Below are 19,462 nucleotides of genomic sequence, written 5' to 3'. Positions count from 1 at the left end.
TCTTGAAAAATTGGCCAAAAGACTAGCAGAATTCCCCATCCCTAAGGGCTGGAACCTAACACTAATACCCAAGCCATTTCTCTTAACTGCTTTTTTTATTCTCTGCCTACCTGTTAAGTGAGAGATGGCATATTATCTTTCTGAAGGGACTAGAAATAAAAGTTTTAGCTATGTGGTTCTGTTTTCATTCGATATTTTCTCAAAATCAACATCTAAAAGATGGCTTCTAGGTCTTTGTAGTAGTATGTAAATAATTATGTTAAAATCAAGGAAAGATTATAATCATATGTGCGTAATTCTTGGTTTAAGCATTTCATAGACTAATTTTAAGAAGAGTTTCTTCACACATTAGAACTTACTGCATTCCCCAGAGTAGGGTTTGGCTAATGCAGGTTCATTGATTTTTGTCATTCTTGAATAAAGAATGTGGTAATTGTATATGGGGAAATTGCCTTATTAAATATGTATTATATGCTCCCTGAAGGCTTTTTTCCCCAACCCCAGTACAGTTGCAAGTCACAAGGTAGGTACTCTGAATATTTGTTCAAAGAATAACATTTGACAGTGTTTTTTGTATATTAATCTCATAATATTTTATTGTAACTATAATCTTTGATTCTATAACTTAATTTCTTTAGGATATTAACCTCTGCTAATATATTCAGTTGGAAATAGAAATGAATAGGCTATTTTTAATGGCATTAAAATTTGGTCTATACTTGTCACTTGTGAATGAAACCTTTTTTAAAATTTCAGCTTCTCCCATGGTACAAGTTGATGAGAAGGGTGAAAAAGTGAGACCAAGTCATAAGCGTTGTATTGTGATTCTTAGAGAGATTCCTGAAACAACACCAATAGAGGTAAATTATTAAGCATTGTTAAAGCTAAGTGTCCTTTACTTTTTAAATTGGAAGAGCTAAAATAAACAAGCAGAGGGTGTCAATGCCCTCATATCAATTACTGTGAATAGGACAAATACTGATTTGTTTTGTAAATTTTGAAATTTTTGAAGAAGGGTACAGAGGGAGGAAGAAGATATAATTCTGTGTTCTTAGGAGACACTTGAGTATTGCAGTGAGACTAACTTTGAATTTATTGATTTGACTGAATGACAATTAAAATATAAACAGGTTCTTTTGAGAATTTGAGGATTCATTGAAAGGTAAATTAAGAAGGAAAATATAAATAAGGATTAATGGGCCAGGACAAAACCTTCTGGTTAGCAAAGTATAAAGCAAAGCTGCAGTTACAAAGATAGTATGGTACAGGCTCAAAAATAAAATAATATTTGATTTTTTAAAATATGTTTTTATTAATTTCAGAGAGGGAGAGAAAAACATCATGTGCCCTGACCAGGAATCAAACTGTGACCTTTTGGTTCATGGGTCTATGCTTAACCACTGAGCTACGTCAGTCAGGCTAAAATAAAGTAATATTTGAATGAAACAATACAGTCCAGGAATAGGCTCTTTTATACAATAATATATCTATAATAACATTTATTTGATAATTAGATTCTACTAAATATTGTGCAATATACTTTAGTTATTTAAAGCCTAAGGTTTTATTATTTGTTTTACAGACAAAGTTAACTGAGCTTTAGGGTGGTTAAATAAGTTAACTATGAACACATGAGTGTTTAAATGACAGAGTCTGAATTTGAGCTTGATCTCTGATTTTGAAGCCCATGTTTCTCCTTAACCACTAAGCCACAGAGCTTCATACTACGTTGTCATGTTAAAGCATAGTAAATTAGAGAAGGGGAGAATTAATCAGTAACTGATACATGGTAATTGATTAACCATTTTAAAATGGTTAAGACTCTTGCCACTTAACAAATTTGTTAATCTTTTTGTCCAGAGTTATTTAGTGTTATATTTCCAGAGTGCAGTGAGAAATTAGAAAAGAAACTATCACTAGATCTTTGATTTAAAATTACGAACTATATGCCAAAAATAACAAATTGAAAGGAAGATTGCAGAATAGGAAGAATATTTGCAATATTAAAAAACAGTGTAGCCCAGCTGGTGTGGATTAGTGGTTGAACATGGACCCACGATTCAGGAGATCACAGTTTGATTCCTGGTTAGGGTACATGCACAGGTTGGGGGCTTGATCCCAGTAGGGGGCATGCAGGAGGAAGTTGATTGATGATTCTTTCTCATCATTGATGTTTCTATCTCTCCTCCGAAATCAATAAAAAAAAATTTTTTTAAAGGAAACAATGTAGAGTATACATAAGCCTGAACTCTAGAGCCAAACTGCCTCAATTTGGATTCTAGCCTTTTTACTCGCTAGTTCTATGACCTTGGATAAGTTATTTGACCTCTCTTGCCTCGGTTTTCTCATCTGTGAAATGGGATAATAGTAATAAGTAATTCATAGAATTGTTGTGGGAATTAAGTGAGTTAGTATATAAAGAGTTTAGAGCAGTGGCAAGCATATAAAAACACTCGGGATCTTCAAGTCAGAATGAATCCTTCCCATGGTCCTAGGATTTCAGGCTATTCCATGAGCAAGGAAGGGGTGGAAAACTGAGAGTTTCCATCTTATTTTGAGCTCCTAATAAATTTCAAATATTACCAGATGCTATACAAAAAGAAAAAGAAAATCATACTGGAAGGAATATCATTAAACCTCAGACATACAGCTGGCTTGAAAAAGAATGACTGATCATGTATAAGTAACTTCATCTCTCTAGCTATCATTGTCCTTAATTGTAAAAGTCAGGAAATGAAAAGGAAAAAAAAAAATCAAGAGTGCATAGTAAAATAGTAAGAATATAAAAATGCATAATAAAACTTACAGGGAGCCCGGCAGGGTGTGGCTCAGCGGTTGAGCGTAGGCCTAGGATCCCAGAGCTCGCGGTTTGATTCCCGGTCAGGGCACAGGCCCGGGTTGTGGGCTCGATCCCCAGCAGGGGACATGCAGCCGATCAATGACTCTCTCATCATTGATGTTTCTATCTCTCTCTCCCTCTCCTTCCTCTCTGAAATCAATAAAGATATATTTAAAAAATAAAATAAAACTTACAGGGAAATGGTAACTATTTCATTTTACTTGAAGCTCAATGCTCCTGTCCACCATCTCTTGAAAGACTGCCAAATGGAATGTGTGAGTTATCAGAAATCTGTTGCCTGCAAACATGAACTGGAGTTTTCACCACCTTCCCCCAGCATCTTGGACTAGCTAATCCTGGACTTTTCTTCAGGATCATTAACTCAGGGATTTTTAATAACAAGGGTTATTTTTAAAAAAACAAAATAACTTGATTTATCACTGTTGAATGCAGTAGTTTTAAACACCCAAAACACTGGTATCTGCATGTGTGCATGCTCAAAAAAACACTCTAAAGTTAGCCATTATTATAATTTTTATAAATATTGTAATTCGTTGTCTGGATACGTAGAGCTCACACACATGAAAAACAGTAAATAAAAGGAACAAGCAACATAAATAAAAGGCAGCAACATAAGTTGATTAAAAAATAATAATAAAGCAAGTGCAGGTGACTAAAATAGCCAGAAAAAGTGGACCTATGCCCTAATAACTGAAATTCAGATTAAAATGAGGAGATTTGGGTTCTGACCTTCAAAGTTCCTCTCAGATGGAATAAGTTTTTGATTACTTTAGATCCAGACCTTTTTTCTTAATTTGGGGAAATGAACCTGTGAACAGAACTCTTCCTAAAAAGTGATTAAAGTTGAAAATAGGGATATTATTGGGATTTTATTAAGATTTCAATAAATTATACTATACATTTTAAAGGAATTAAATATTTGGAGAATATCTATGGATTTTTGAAGGTAGAGATTAATGGGTGGCAGGCAGTCTAACAGTTGCACAGATATTTCTCTAAAAATGGAATTCTGTACTGGATAGGAATTTTTTTTTTTTTAAATATCTTTATTGATTTCAGAGAGAGGAAAGGAGAGGGAGAGAGAGAGACAGAAACATCAACGATGAGAGAGTCATTCATCGAGCCCGCAACCCAGGCATGTGCCCTGACCAGGAATCGAACCCCGATCGCCTGGATCCTAGGTCGATGCTCAACCGCTGAGCCACGCCCGGCCAGGCAGGAATTTTATTAACTGAAGTTGGTGGTATTTCACCACTTTCACAAATGTCACAAAACTCAGCTGGTTGACGACTTATTTCGAATAGTATTTGACTCAAGAAAATGTCATCATAAATAGAGACCATCTCTTTTTTAAATTCAGTGCATTAAACAATTGAGAGAGTTAGAATACACGTTAGACTTCGGTGTTATCATGTTTGTCCAATCAGCTTAGTAATGGTCTTTTAAAAAATTGATACCTAGTGATATTTTGTGGGACAGTCTAACCAAATCATATTCTTTTGATATTTTGTAATTATTGGTTACTACTAAATTTCTCCTTGAACTCAAGTAGGTATTAGACAAAGTGGAATTTGGAGGTATATAAATCTGGGTTTGAGTTCCATTCTGTGTTAGTATACTCAGTAAACAATCTCAGCCACCATTTCCTCAGTTATAAAATGGAGATGATAAAATCTTCAACACAGGGTTTTTCAGAAATAAATCACAGCATCTTACTCTGGAAGGTATTTCAGCAGGTATCATCATATCCAGTTTTTTTTCTGTTTTTTTTTATAAACTTCTTTCAGTCTGTTAATGATTATACATTTCTGAATTTTGGTAATCATCTTTTTCTAAACCCATATATTTGGTGGAGTTTTAGTTCTTAGTTATATATATCAGTTATAGAAAAGAGAAGATATATTTGCACAGAGTTCATATCTATGAATGACTGATGTAGACAAAACATCTGGATCAAATGAGAACGCATGAAAATACAGTCAAACCTTGGTTCTCAAAAATCTCCCATCTTGAACAATTGGGTTCTCTACCAAGTTGTTCACTGTCTTGGCTGTGGAACAAAACTTTTAACCTGACAGCCCCTTCATGCTCATACCTCACCATGATAAAATGTTTGTTGCTGGCAAAATCAACGATTAGCACAATTTTAAAACATAAAGAAGCCATCAAGGGTGCTGATGTCGCTAAGGGTGTGAAAGTGCTCACAGAACAAAAGTCACAAGCAATTGAATAGGTAGAAAAATGGTTGTTGATTTGGATAAAGGAAAAGCAGCCCATGTCAGAGGCAGTAATATATGAAAAAGTCATTTAAGGCTAATTAGGGAGTGGTTCGATAAATTTAAGAAAAGTGTTTATTTTTAGATTGAGCAGTACATTAGACATCTACTGTATATAAGAAGGGCTAGAACGGAATCATTTGAGGGTCTGGAATGGATTAATTCAATTTACCTTATTTCTAATGGGAAAAAATGATTTCAGTTTTCAAACAAATCCCTTCTTGAACAGCCTTCTGGGACAAATTAAGTTCAAGAACCTAAGTTCCACTGTACTTAACACCTAGAAAATGTTAAGGGAAGACATACATTTTCTTTCCTTTTTTAAAAAATAATGGCAGGACTGGAGAGATTTTACTGTATGGAAAATTAAGATTGCCACTAGGAGTGAAGTACTTCAATTTTGATTATAAAATAGGGTTCCATCCCTAAAAATCATAAAATTTATGCTATCACTATACATGTTTTCATTTCAGAATATAACCTGCTCTCTGTAGAAAAATGGCAGAAGCCATAAACAATTGACAAGAAATAGAAAGGACCAAAAGACATGAGGAGAAAAAATACCTATTATTGATAAGTGTTTTAGAATTGACTAAAGTTTTTCTTTTTTAGGAAGTGAAAGCGTTGTTCAAAAATGAAAACTGCCCCAAGGTAATAAGCTGTGAGTTTGCACACAATAGCAACTGGTATATCACTTTCCAGTCAGACACGGATGCACAACAGGTGAGAAGAAAACTTTTCTTCTAATTTCAGTCCTAGTGGTAAAAGAAGTAGTGGTATATCTTAATTTAGAAAATGTGTGCATCCAGTACTGCCTGTAAAGATTGTTGAGCACCTTGTTCACCTTTTTGGTTTTGCTTATTGGTTTCCTTTTTGATCATCTTTCTAAAGCTTTTTCAGTTTCAATTTGAGAACAGTATTTCTATCAATAAAAAAATTAACAGTTTTAAAATTAACATGGGGATTGGGAATCATATAATTAGTAGTTGGTATTTCTAATACATAGTAGGCCTGCAGTAAATATACAACTTCCTTTCTGATTCTTGGAATTTTGATATAATGATTTTACTTTTAATTGTTATGTCCTACTTAAAGATGAGTAATATTCCTTTGAAACAGAAACATATCTAATAACATTTTAAAACCACTCACTGGTTTTTGTTGTTGTTGGTTTGTTTTTCATTTTTACCTTGGAAGGCTGTCTGAGCCATTTAAAAAAAATGATATGTAGTGACATTTCGAGTCTGTTTTGAATTTTGTGTATTTTATCTGCAGTAATCCATAGTAGCTAACCTACAGTGAATGTAAACTGTAGCTGTGGTCTTGACTTTTTATTTTTTTATTTCCTATCACCTGCGTAATGGAATCATGTTCAGAATATTTTTATTGTTTAGTTTAGAGATAGCTGCTAACACCAAACTCTCTGGATAGAATAAAGATGGCTTTAAGAAAATGTTTGAATGCTAATGAAAGCTCCTTTCTGCTTTGTTAACAGGCTTTTAAATACTTGAGAGAAGAAGTTAAAACATTTCAGGGCAAGCCAATCATGGTAAGAAACATTTGTGAGTAAGACCAGCATCTAACAACAAAGTTCTTTGTTGTTTGTCTGTTCGAGAATTTAAAAAACACAAATGGATAATATATTTTATAAAACCTATAATGATTTTAAAGAAATTTCTGACTCATATGATGTGCTACTTTAGAAAATTAGTTGATAGGGCATCAAAATACTTTCTATACACAATTCTTTCCAAAACCATAACTTGAAACAGCATGAAGTTTTAGTTAGATGCTGATTAATAAAATGTAAGATAATCCCAGATCTCAAAATGAGGAGTAGAAATAATTTTTTAGTAACAGAGTGGAAAACATTTGTAGTACTTTCAACCTTATCTCAATTCACTACATCATTACATTAATCAACCATTTTGGAAATCTGGGAATTGACACTTGCTCACTTTCTTTACATGTCTGATCTATCCTCAGATTCCATGAAATCTACCTTCAAAACTTCTTTCAGTCATTATTGCCATTGTTTAGGCTTAAAAGAGTAGTGTTTTAACTGTTAGGCCTTTAGCATTTCCTCCCTTACAGTTTGTTCTCCACATTGTTACCAGAGTTACCATCTAAAATAGAATCCTAAACGTGCACTTACTTTGACATGCTCCTCTTTCCCTATGAGTGGGGCAAAAGTAGGTTTACAGTTGATCATATGGAAAATAATACAATTAATACATAATATAAGAATATACTCATGCACTCACAACTGTCAACCTACTCTTGCCCCCCCTGTATAATAATTATTTGTAAATGCAATACATAATTCTTATTGAGCTCTTACTGTGTATCAGTTTCTGTTCTAAGCACTACTATATGTATAGAGTCGTTTAATTCTTACAAGAACCTAATAAGGTAGGTACTTGAGTTTTCCCTCTTTTTTTTTTTAATCTTCACCTGAGGGTATGCTTTTTTTTTTCCCCCCCTAAAATCCTCACCGAGGATATGTTTTTCCATTGCTTTTGCTTTTCAGATAGAGTGGGAGGGAGGGAAAGAGAGAGAGACACATCGATTGGTGAGAGAGAGGGAGAGATTGGTGCCTCCTGGATGCGCTCTGACTGGGGCCGGGGATCAAGCCTGCAACCAAGGTACCTGTCCTTAGCTTGAATTGAACCCAGGACCCTGCAGTCCTCGGGCTGACGCTATAACCACTGAGCAAAACCAGCTAGGGCAAGGATATGGTTTTTTACCTTAGAGGGGAAAGGAGAGAGAAACATCAGTGGAAGAAAGAAACATGTGTTGCCTCCTGTATGCGCCCCAACCAGGGATCAAACCCGCAACCTTTTTGGTGTATAGGACGACATTCCAACCAACTGTATTTTCTCTCTCTTACTGGTAAGGAAAGTGAGGTATGAGAGTCACCTCCCAAGTTTCACACAACTAGTAAGAAGAACTAGGATGAAAGGAACTTACATTTATTAAGAGATTATATGTCATACACTGTGGAAAGAACTTGATGTATTATTGCTGTGTGGTAGGTGGTATTATTACTTTCCATATTACAGATGAAGCTATCTGCCAGTTGTCATTTTATTTCCTCTGCCTATAATGCTTTTCTCCGTATTATCTCCTGTCCCTGCTTGAGGCTATAAAAATATTCTCCTAGGTCTTCTAATAGCTTTAAAATTTTGTATGTTGGATTTAGGACTTAGAAACCTCTGGAATTAAATTGATATATAGTATAAGATGGGTCTAAGTTCTTTTTTTCCCTCCTTCATATATGGAAAGTCAGTTGTCTTAACAGTTACTTGTTGAGTGGCCTGTCCTACCAATTGTGTGGAATCTTGCACCTATCAGATCTGTTTCAGGTTCTTTATTCTGCTACTCTACTGAACCAGCATCTCTCTTAATTACCATAGTTTTATATATCCTTATCTCCTTATTCAAGTTCTCCCTCCTTACTGTTATGTTTTAGGATTATCTTGGTTATTCTTAAGCTACTTTCCCATATGCATTTTATTTATTTATTTATTTTTAATATGTCTTTTATTGATCTCAGAGAGAGGAAGGGAGAAGGGGGGAGAGAGAAACGTTCAGTGGTTAGAGCATTGGCCCTTGACTGAAGGGCCCCAGGTTCGATTCCAGCCAAGGGCACACACCTCAGTTGCAGGCTTGATCCCTGCCCCGGTTGGGGCACTTGCAGGAGGCAACCAATCGATGGGTCTCTCTTGCATCGATGTTTCTCTCTTTCTCTTTCTTCCTTCCACTCTCTCTGAAAAGCAATGGAAAAAATGTCCTGGGGTGAGGATTTAAAAAACAACAACCACCCCACACATTATTATATGCAGCAACCTTGCCTAACTAACTCTTTTATTATATCTAATGGTTTGTTTGTTGGGTCTTTGGATTATCTGCTTGAGAGATCATATCATCTACAAATAATTACTATTTTGACTATTCCTTATAACTCCCATTTCTTATAGCTTATTGCTTTTCCTGAGATTTCAAGTGTAGTGGTAAAGTATATATATATATTTCATTATAAATATCTTCTTTCTCTGCCATTTTGGTTTTTAAGTATTGTTCTTTTGATTAATCACATAGCAATGTTCTTGCTAGGAGATTCATACATAAACATTAATTTTATATCATTCATTAAAACCAAATGACCTAGCACCCAGAAAGACAGGTACAGGAGCCAGAAATCCTATATTACTGCCCTTGATGCTGCTTTTAGCTTCAACCTCTTTGATCTTGGGAGTGTCAAGTTACTTCTAAGGTCTTGGTTTGTTTCTTTAAAGTGTGCATGCTCTTTTATTTTTCAAGTCCTGTGATTCAGTAGCAATGATCTTAGAGTACAAAGGGATGAAGGGGATAATGTTTGTCCACCTATTTCTGCATATGTTGATAATTTCATTAAGAGGCAGTGCTTCATCCCGTTTTAGTTAGCTTTTGTAACTAGGAATATTAAATTTTATCTGGGTTTCATATAGATGATACATATGTAATATAGAAAATATTTAATTCCCTATATTTCTGTTGTATATTTTACTATTTCAGAATTTTAAGTGTGCTAAGAAAGTAAAACAATATTAAATAATTGATTAAAATCTCCCTTCAGAGGACAAGAGCAGGTGACAAGAGAGCAGTTTTTTCTGTGTCCATCTAGGAATTTTCTTTCTTTATATAAATGGGAATGTATAATAGACAATCGTCTGTTTCTTTTACTTAATAGAGCTTCAGCATCTCTTCATTCACTACTGTTTCAAGTATACACACATTTTTCATGCCTATCATAATTAGTTATCCATTTCTCTCCATGTCCAAACAGTAATTTGTTTGTTTGTTTATAGATAATAATATTGCAGTGAGCATCATTTTAAAGTTTTTTATTGTGGTAAAATATATATACATGCAATTTACCATTTTTAAGTATACAGCTCAATGGCATTTAGTATATTCACATTGCTGTGTGACCATCACCAATATTTACATCCAGAAATTTTGCATTAAGCAGGAACATCCCATTCTTCCAGCCCCTAGTAACCTCTAGTCTCTGTCTTTATGAATTTGCCTATTTTAGATACCACATATAAGTGCAGTCATGCAGTATTTGTCCTTTTCTGTCTGTCTTATTTCATTTAGCATAATGTTTTCAAGGTTCATCCATGTTGTAGCAAATATCAGAACTTCGTTACTTTTAATTGGGTTCTTAACTCCCTTTTGGCTACTGTGAATAATGCTGCACAGCTATCTGTTTGAGTCTGCTTTCAGTTCTTTAGGGCATATACCTAGGCACTACTAGCTAATATAATTCTATGTTTAACGTTTTGAGGAGCATGGAACTGTTTTCCACAGCAGCTGTACCATTTTACATTCCTAGCAATGCAGGACGATTCAAATTTTTTCACATCTTTATCAACATTTGTTATTTCCTGCTTTTTTGATAAAAGTCACCCTAATGGAATAAAGTAGCATCTCATTATGGTTTGGGGTTTTATTTCCCTAATGACTAATGATGTTGAGTGTCTTTCCATATTGTATATCTTTTTTGAAAAAATGTCATTTCAAATCTTTTGCCCACTTTTTAAAATTGGGTGGTTTTGTTGAGTTGCAGGGTTTTTTTTTTGTATATTCTAGATGTTAGTCTGTTATCAGATACATGATTTGCGAATATTTTCTCCCATTTTCTGGGTTATGTTTTCACTCTTTTTATTTATATATGTGTGTGTGTGTGTGCACGCGCGCATATATTTATATATAGACTTCAGAGAGAGGAAGGGAGAGGGAGAGAGAGAGAAATACCAATGATGAGAGAGTCGTTGATCAGCCAACTCCTGCACGTCCCCGACTGGCGGTGGAGCCCACAACTTGGGCATGTGCCCTGACCAGAAATTGAACTGCAAATTCCTGGATCCTAGGTTGATGTTCAACCGCTGAGCCACACGCGGCCTATCTTTTCACTCTTGATGTGTCGTCCGTTGAAACACAAAAACTTTTAATTTTGACGAAGTCTGATTTATCTAATATTTTGTTGTTTGTGCTTTTGGTGGTGTACTTAATAAATTGTTGCCAAATCCAAGGTAATGAAGCTTTTCCCCTATGTGCATGGTTTAAAAGTAAAATATTTTAAATATATAGTCACACATATACAGGGTGTCTCAAAAAATATGTATACACACTGAATAAAGGCAGTGTTTATTAAAATACATTTTAATATTTAGAATGTAATAGAATCTACAGATGTAGTGTGTATACATTTTTTTGGGACACCCTGTCTCTGTATATGTGAGTAAGTCTTCATATTTTCATCTGACTTAGCTAAAGAAGAGCTTAGGATACATACTCTTCTCCTTGCCTTGCCTCTTTTTTTTTAATATTCTGGAAATCACTTCATAATAGTATTTAGAGCAATTCCTCAGTTCTTTTTACATCTGCATGTTTCTCAATTGCATGTATATATTGTGTTGTATTCAGCCATTGATGGAATGTTGGGTTGTTTTGTGTGTCTGTGTGTGTTGGGGAGAGTCCCGTGTCCCCCCGCCCCCTCCGCCCCGCCACACACACATTACAAATAGTGTCAGTGAATAGCTGTGTGCATCCTTTAAAAAATAAAACAAAATTGTTTTGGCCCTGGCTGGGTAGCTCAGTTGGTTACAGCATCATCCCAGTATGCCAACGTTGCAGGTTCGATTCCAGTCAGGGCACATACGAGAATCAACTATTGAATGCATAAATAATGGAACAACAAATCGATGTTTCTCTCTCTCTTTCCCTCTCACTCTCCTTTTTCTCTCTAAAAATCAGTAAGTAAAAAAAAAAAAATTTTTAATTGTTTTGGTCACTGTATATTTGGGAAAGATTTCCAGAAGTGGGATTGATGAGAATATGGTAAATGCATTTGTATTTTGGAAGATATTGCTAAATTTACTTTTATAAGAGTTGTGCTGTTTTGCACACCTGTCATTAATGTATCAGATTGCCTGTTTTGGAGTTTTGCCAATCATATAATTGAGAAATGTTCATTCACTTTTAATTGCAGTTCTCTTATCAGCAAGGTTTAGCATCTTTCACATGTTTAAGAGGCATTTGCCTTTTTTTTTCTGTGAACTCTTCATTTTTTAAACTCACTTTTATGTAGGATTGTTGGCTTTTTAATCTTTTTTTAGAATTTATATATTTGGAATATTAGCCCCCTTGTCTGTGATAAGTTGCAGTTAGTTTCACTGTTTTGACTTCTGTGGTTTTACTCTGTTTATTGTGGTATTTGCCATACATAAGTTTCAATTAATGCTATCTTTTCCTTTTCCCTACTGATTCTACAATAGGCAGAAATAATGTTGTGTAAAATATGTTAAAAATTTTAATTAAATATATTTGTAAAAATATACACTTAGTCCTTTGTTATAATATGTGTTCCTCTTCTAGGCAAGGATAAAAGCCATCAATACGTTTTTTGCTAAGAATGGTTATCGATTAATGGATTCTAGTATGTATAGTCAACCCATTCAAACTCAAGCACAGTATGCCTCTCCAGTCTTTATGCAGCCTGTATATAGTCCTCACCAACAGTACTCTGTCTATAGTATTGTGCCTCAGTCTTGGTCTCCAAATCCTGCACCTTACTTTGAAACACCACTGGTAAGTGATATCTTTACAGAATAGTAAAATTTTTCACTCAAGCTGAAATTTGAAGAATCAACTAGAGTAGTTCATTTTTTGTTTGTTTGTTTTGTGTTGTATTGGTTATGTTCTGGCTTTTAAGTAATGATAAGGATATATAACATCCCATAGCAAATGTATGTATATGACTAAGTGTTGAGCTAATGGTTTCTATAATTTTATCATTTAGATTCTGTGAGTGAACTAGAGACTGGATAAATCCAATGATTTGAATTGCTCTTAGTTTTGTGAAACTTTTTCAAAGAGAAGTGTTCTTTATTAAGTAATAAAGTAGTGAGTTTTTGTTCTGTAATGTATTGCAAAAGTGTACAAGTAAAATATTTAAAATTATTTTGAGCTTCTAGAAGAAATTGTTGCTAGGTTAGGTCATCAGAAATTTCTTATGACCTTCACACCAGATGTTGCTTTTACCATTAATTGTTTTTAAACATTAAATTTTTCTTTTAGGCTCCCTTTCCCAATAGTAGTTTTGTGAATGGCTTTAACTCACCAGGATCTTATAAAACAAATGCTGCTGCTGTGAATATGGGTCGACCATTCCAAAAAAATCGGTAAGATAAAAATCATGGCTGGAATTTATTGTAAGCAATTCTCAATAGTTCTTACAGAGTTACTGTGTTCATAGCAATGATTATTTGCAGATTCAATAAAAAGGAATTTTTGTTTTGTACCAAAAGCATATGAATGATTTAATCTAGAATTCATAAATACACTTTGACCTCAGAGTTGATAATGAGTATAAAAAACTTGGGGCTGAGATTGTATGCAATCATAATTGATTTATTTTTTTTTAATAATAACGTAGAAAATATATTTTATGGTAGCAAAATAAAATCTAGTGTCGAAATGCCATTTAGTGTGTTAAATAGGTAACATTTTGGAGAATGAGTTTTTTGTTTGTTGTTTTTTTTTTTGAGGATAGAAATGTTGCTAATTGAGTAACAATACTGGGAATATGAATTATTTAGGACTTTTAAAAATTGGCTTTTTGAAAGTTTCCACTAATTACAGTGTATAACAGATGACAACATTTATTGGGTATTTAATGTCTGAAGCTCTGTTTTAAGGGCTTTACGTGTTTTATCACAGTTAATTTTCACAACCCTTTAAGATTGATACAATTATTATATTTATTTAAAAATGAGGAAATTTGAGACAGACAGGGTTAAATATCTTATTGAAAAGCACATAGCTAATAACTGGCAGAGCTAATATTTGAGTCTAGACAGTTTGACTGTAAAGCCTACACTTATGTTCTAAATGTGTTATTGAGAACTCTGGAAACATTTGCTATCATATAAACTATTGATATGTCTCTTAAGTATTCTTTATATAAACATCAATTGATAATCTTAATAATTTGGTATGTATTACAGCTTTTGACAGAGTACTAGTAACCAAAGTAAAAAGGCTCATATAGTGGTTCAGATTTATTTAATAGTTTTTACATTTGTTATTTTTAGTTTGCTTATTTTGTAGTCCTCCTGTGTTTTGTTTTTGTTTTCATGAAATTATTTCGTTTCAGTGATTTTTCTCTTGACAGATCTTGTTCTCCCAGTTGATTCTTTTTTTGGCAAAGTGACCACATAGGGTATGTTTTTCCTAGACGATGTCTAGGAACTTAATTCTTTTTTGTAAGGTTTTTCTGAAACATGCTACACTGGAGAAAGAAGCCTTACAGTATTAAAAATTATTTTTAGTGGATTCTGGAAGCATACATATGTACTACCCTCTGACAGTCACAGTTTTTGTACTCTAGCTGACACATGACACAGTTGGTTAAAGCATTTGAAGATCATTTTTAGGTGTTAGGAAAGTTTTACTACGTACACACATTCTTCTTATTTATGAAGTTTCAAATGTGATCTCATTATAAGAATGAATGATTCTTTATAAACACAATATTATTTGTGCTTTTATGGATGACTTAGTTTGGTAATACATTAACAATTTGAGTATTGCTAGGACATGTGAGTAGAAAAGTACAGTGAGCCTTAATTATATACCTTGTACTCTAACTCCATCCTGTTGTTCAAAAAGGATTATTTCATTAGAGACAAGGATGTTTATATGGCTAGTTATCAACATTCCTGAGATTTAGAACATTTCCTTTTCCTGTAACATAGCTGGTGAAGTTTTTTCTTAAAAATATCAAAGGGGTAAGTTTTTAAGTAGAACAGATGTCTTTGTTACGAGATCAACTGAAAGCAATTTAAAAAATTTTTTTTCTAATTTTTATTATTTTTCAACCACAGTATACATTCAGTACCATTCCGCACCAGTTTCAGACGTATAGCAAAGTGGCCAGAAAACAATGCACTCTACAGTGGTTCCCCCGCTGCCCCAAGCACCCACTTAGCCCCATACTCTGTAATCTCGACATTATTGACTATGGTCTTCATGCTGCAATCCACATATCTGTAAAAGCAATTTTTTAAATATATATTTTTATTTTTTCATCACCATTTATTCCCCCATACCCTCTTCCACCTCCACCCACATCCCTCCCCCCTTTTAAAAAAAATATAACTTTTTAAAAAATTGGTTTGAGACAGAAACATCAATTGGTTGCCTCCCATACACGCCCCGACTGGGGATTGAACCCACAACCTCGGAATGTGCCTTGACCAGGGAATCAAACCCACCACCTTTTGGTATATCAGAAGATGCTCCAGCCAACTAAGCCACACTGGCCAGGGCTAAAGCAATTTTTAACTAATAACTAAGGGTACTGATGTTTGCAGATGTTTGACTTAAAAATACAATGAGTATTTTCATGGTGTTGCTTTATTGTCATTTGTCTGCTGTGCTTTCTGGGTGAATTGGGTAAGATTACAATAAGAAAAGCAAAAGTGACAGTCAAATCATCTTGGCTTTTATGGAGGTGTACCTATGGTTTTGAAGATATAGAGCAGATTTATTATAAGTTTGCTTGTTACTCAAAACTGTGTACAGTTCTTTTGCATATGTTTGACCAATGCAGGTTGCTGTTCATTTTTAGTTACAGAAATAGTACATGAATACATTCTTATATAAATGCAAATATTACAGATAAAAAAAGTTTTTTGACCCCCCCCCCCCCAACCCAAATCCTTGTTTCCTTATTTCTAAGAAGTGACCGCTGCCAGACCTTTCTTTTTATTTATATCAGTCAGGGAGAAAGTAACTGTAGAGAGTCCTTATGCAGTATATTACATTAACCTTATGACAGCCCAGTGATGATCACTAGATCTCCTTAGAGAGAACAGGACTAACTTTCAGAAGTCTGGGCATTTTTCTACCTTTCATACTTTGCCTTTCTCTCCCTCTACTTCTTCCTTTCTATCTTTTATTGCTTATTTCTTTCTTTTGCCCAGACTGAGATTGTGAGTCCCTCTCAGTGAAGGGTAAGATTATGAGATCTGAGGGCTGTTTAAACCTAACTTGTCCATTAGGTGTATTGAAATGCAATGAGAAAATTTAGGTGAAAGTTTCTGAACAGATCATGTAAACAGCATAGCTACTTAATGGGGTAATTTTCAAATATGATGGATAATATAAATGTTTTGAAAATTACTTTGTGTTATTCGACATACTGTAAGTTTTATTGCTATTAAAAATCTAGTTTGTGACCGAAAGTAATTATCTGGAAAAGTATCTCATATTAAACTCATCTCAATTCTATAGCCTGTTTTTAAGTAACCTAATTTTTTATGTTCCTGAAAGAGTAAAGTAGGATAGCTGGAGATGCTGTTGGAATTAATGTTTAATCATTGGGCTTATAATTAATATGAGGTGTTTCTTAAAAAAAAAAATGTTTTTATTGATTTCAGAGAGAGGAAGGGAGAGGGAGAGAAACAGAAACATCAATGATGAGAGAGTCACAGATCGGCTGCCTTCCGCATGCCCCCCCCACTGGGGATCAAGCCTACAATCTGGGCATGCGCCCTGACTGAAAATCAAATCTCGACCTCCTGGTTCATAGGTTGATGCTCAACCACTGTGCAACACCGGCCGGGCTAGTATGAGGTTTTAAATCCCTATTCAGAGAACCTATTAATGACAGTGTGTTATTAATATTATGAATTTAATATTTAATATTATGAAAATAGACTGTAAAAATGGAGTATATAAACTGCAAGCAAGGGGCCAAATATAAGTTTTATACTTTCTTGTTTAATCAACTATAGAGCCAAGATCCCCAGTTGCTTGGACTTTAAATGTTTTAACTATTGATTAAACTGCATCCCCTCTCCTTTACCATAGCTTCATCTGCTTATAAATTGTTAAAATTGGGTGCTTATACACATCATCCAAGATAAAAGCTACTTTTGTTAGAAGTAGCTTTTTTGTTTGTTGCTTGTTTTGTTTTTACCACAGATTTCATACCTTAATTCATGAAATCATGTCAGGCTATTAGTTGCATTATATTTTCCTAGTTTTTTTGTCCCACATATGGATCTTTGAACAAATTTAGTTTGTCAAGGGATGCTTAGTAAGAAGCTGGGATTTTAATATATTCCACCATTTCTTACTCTTTTTTTTTTTTTATTGTCACTCCCTTAAAGAGCCTTTTTAGACTTTTTCTTCTGATTTCCCCCTATGAAATTTTTTAAAATTTTTATTGACTTTTGGGGGGGAGAGAGCGACAGAGAAACAACAAGGTGAGAGCAGTACATTAATTGGCTGTCTCCTGCACACCCCTTCCGGGTTATTGATGCCATAATCTGGGCGTGTGCCCTGACCGGGGATTGAACCAGCAACTTTTTTTTTTTTTTTTTTTTTTTTTTTTTTAAAGAGGGAGAAAGAAAGAAAACATTTGTGGAGAGAGAGAAACCTCAATTGGCTGCCTCCTGCACACCCCCTACTGAGGATGGTTCGAACTTACAACCTGGGCATGCTCCCCAACTGAGAATCAAACCAACGACTACTAGGTGCATAGGAAGATGCTCAACCAACTGAGCCACACCGGTCAGGGCTCCCCCAATGAGAATTTAATACTAGAGATTATGTAATCTGTCTATGTAATATTTGTATATCTGTACTTTATACATAAAATTAGTAACGGTTAAGATTCTCCCCGCATCCCCCAACCAGTTTTTACTCCCTTTGTGGGAGGTATTGCCCCATTGAGCAGGCATGGCATAGACTCATTAATAAGCTTAAATCCTGGCTGATTTAAATATGTCAAGAATGCAGCTCATGTTATAGAAAGTAGCTAAAATCCTAGTTTTATTCTGAGTATCTCTGAATAAGGAGAACTTTGAATCTTCCCCCAAATGTCTCCAGACAAGTTTTTTTTTCCCCCAAACAAGTTTTTAATGTCAAAATTCTTTGCCTTTTAGAAATAATATATGTGGGACATGAAAGACTTTACATTTCTATACAACAATTTTATGTTTAACTTAATGGAAAATCAGGATATAGCAAAAAGCAGTTTTTACATGACCTATTAAGAGTTTGAGTTTCTACCATTAAGAAAGATATTCTGTCTGTCTTGATATATCCTTTCATGTATACAATTTTATATTTCTTATAGTGTGAAGCCTCATTTTAGGTCATCAAGTGTTTCAGAACACTCAACAGAAGGATCTGTGTCACTGGGGGATGGACCAGTAAACAGATCTGGTTCAAGGAACTTTACAACTGAACGACATAACCCTATAGTAACCGGGCATCAGGAGCAAAGCTATCTTCCAAAAGAGACCCCGATTTTGCAAATTGAACAGAATGGGGACTATGGTAGGGGCAGGTAAGGAAATAAAGCATATAAAACTCCTTTGATCGTAAGTGAATATTTGAAAACCATGATCTAGTGTTAGACTTAATTATTGGTGTATGCTAAATGAATACATTTTTACATAATATGGATTAATAGTTTTTCATAATTAAGAAATTTAGAGTGTTTATATAGAATATAGCTGATTCAGGTTTATAAAAGTTATTCTGAAATTATAGTTCAGAGAAAAGAATTGTTTAGAAAGATAAAACCATCTACATTATAGTTTTAATTTTTTACAACTTATTTTTTGATTGATTTGAGAGAGAGAAAGGAAAAGGGGAGCAAGTGATTTATTGTTCCATTTATTTATGCATTCATTGGTTGCTTCGTTTTTGTTTGTTTAATTTATTATTGAAAGTATCACAGATCTCTCCTTTTCCCCCCCATTGATCCCCACCACCCTACACCGCCTTCCAGGCCTTCACCACACTATTGTCTGTGTCCATGAATTATGCATATAAGTTCTTAGGTTAATTTCTCCCACCCACCCCCGCTTTCCCTCTGAGATTCGTCAGTCTGTTCTGTGCTTCTATGTCTCTGGATCTATTTTGTTCATCGGTTTGTTTTGCTCATTAGATTCCACATATGAGTGAGATCGTGTGATATTTGTCTTTCTCTATTTGGCTTATTTCGCTTAGCATAATACTCTCCAGGTTTCTCCATTCTGTCTCAAAGGGTAAGAGATCCTTCTTACAGCTGCATAGTATTCCATGGTGAAAATGTACCACAGCTTTTTTATCCACTTGTTTGCTGATGGGCACTTGGGCTGTTTCCAGGTCTTAGCTATTATAAATTGCACTGCTATGAACATAGGAGTGCATAAATTCTTTCTGATTTCTTAGAATCTATTCCTAGAAGTGGGATCACTGGGTCAAATGACAGTTC

At 34.4% G+C, this 19,462-nt stretch overlaps 1 protein-coding gene across 7 annotated transcripts in view; it reads left to right on the top strand.

Moving 5' to 3' along the window:
- Window positions 1-19,462, top strand: part of LARP4 (La ribonucleoprotein 4) — a 65,754-nt gene that overhangs the window by 29,344 nt on the left and 16,948 nt on the right. For all 7 annotated transcript variants that reach the window (XM_016201271.2, XM_016201268.2, XM_016201269.2 and 4 more), the window contains 6 exons: window positions 757-860; window positions 5,749-5,859; window positions 6,632-6,685; window positions 12,562-12,774; window positions 13,264-13,367; window positions 18,335-18,547. In XM_016201271.2, the coding sequence (XP_016056757.1) occupies window positions 757-860; window positions 5,749-5,859; window positions 6,632-6,685; window positions 12,562-12,774; window positions 13,264-13,367; window positions 18,335-18,547 (799 nt within the window). The remainder of the gene's footprint in view (window positions 1-756; window positions 861-5,748; window positions 5,860-6,631; window positions 6,686-12,561; window positions 12,775-13,263; window positions 13,368-18,334; window positions 18,548-19,462) is intronic.

This window comes from Miniopterus natalensis, chromosome 2 (genome assembly GCF_054644295.1).
Source record: "Miniopterus natalensis isolate mMinNat1 chromosome 2, mMinNat1.hap1, whole genome shotgun sequence".
Taxonomy (NCBI): domain Eukaryota; kingdom Metazoa; phylum Chordata; class Mammalia; order Chiroptera; family Miniopteridae; genus Miniopterus; species Miniopterus natalensis.
Note: the sequence above shows the minus strand (reverse complement) of the source record. Positions and strands in the feature narration are given on the sequence as shown.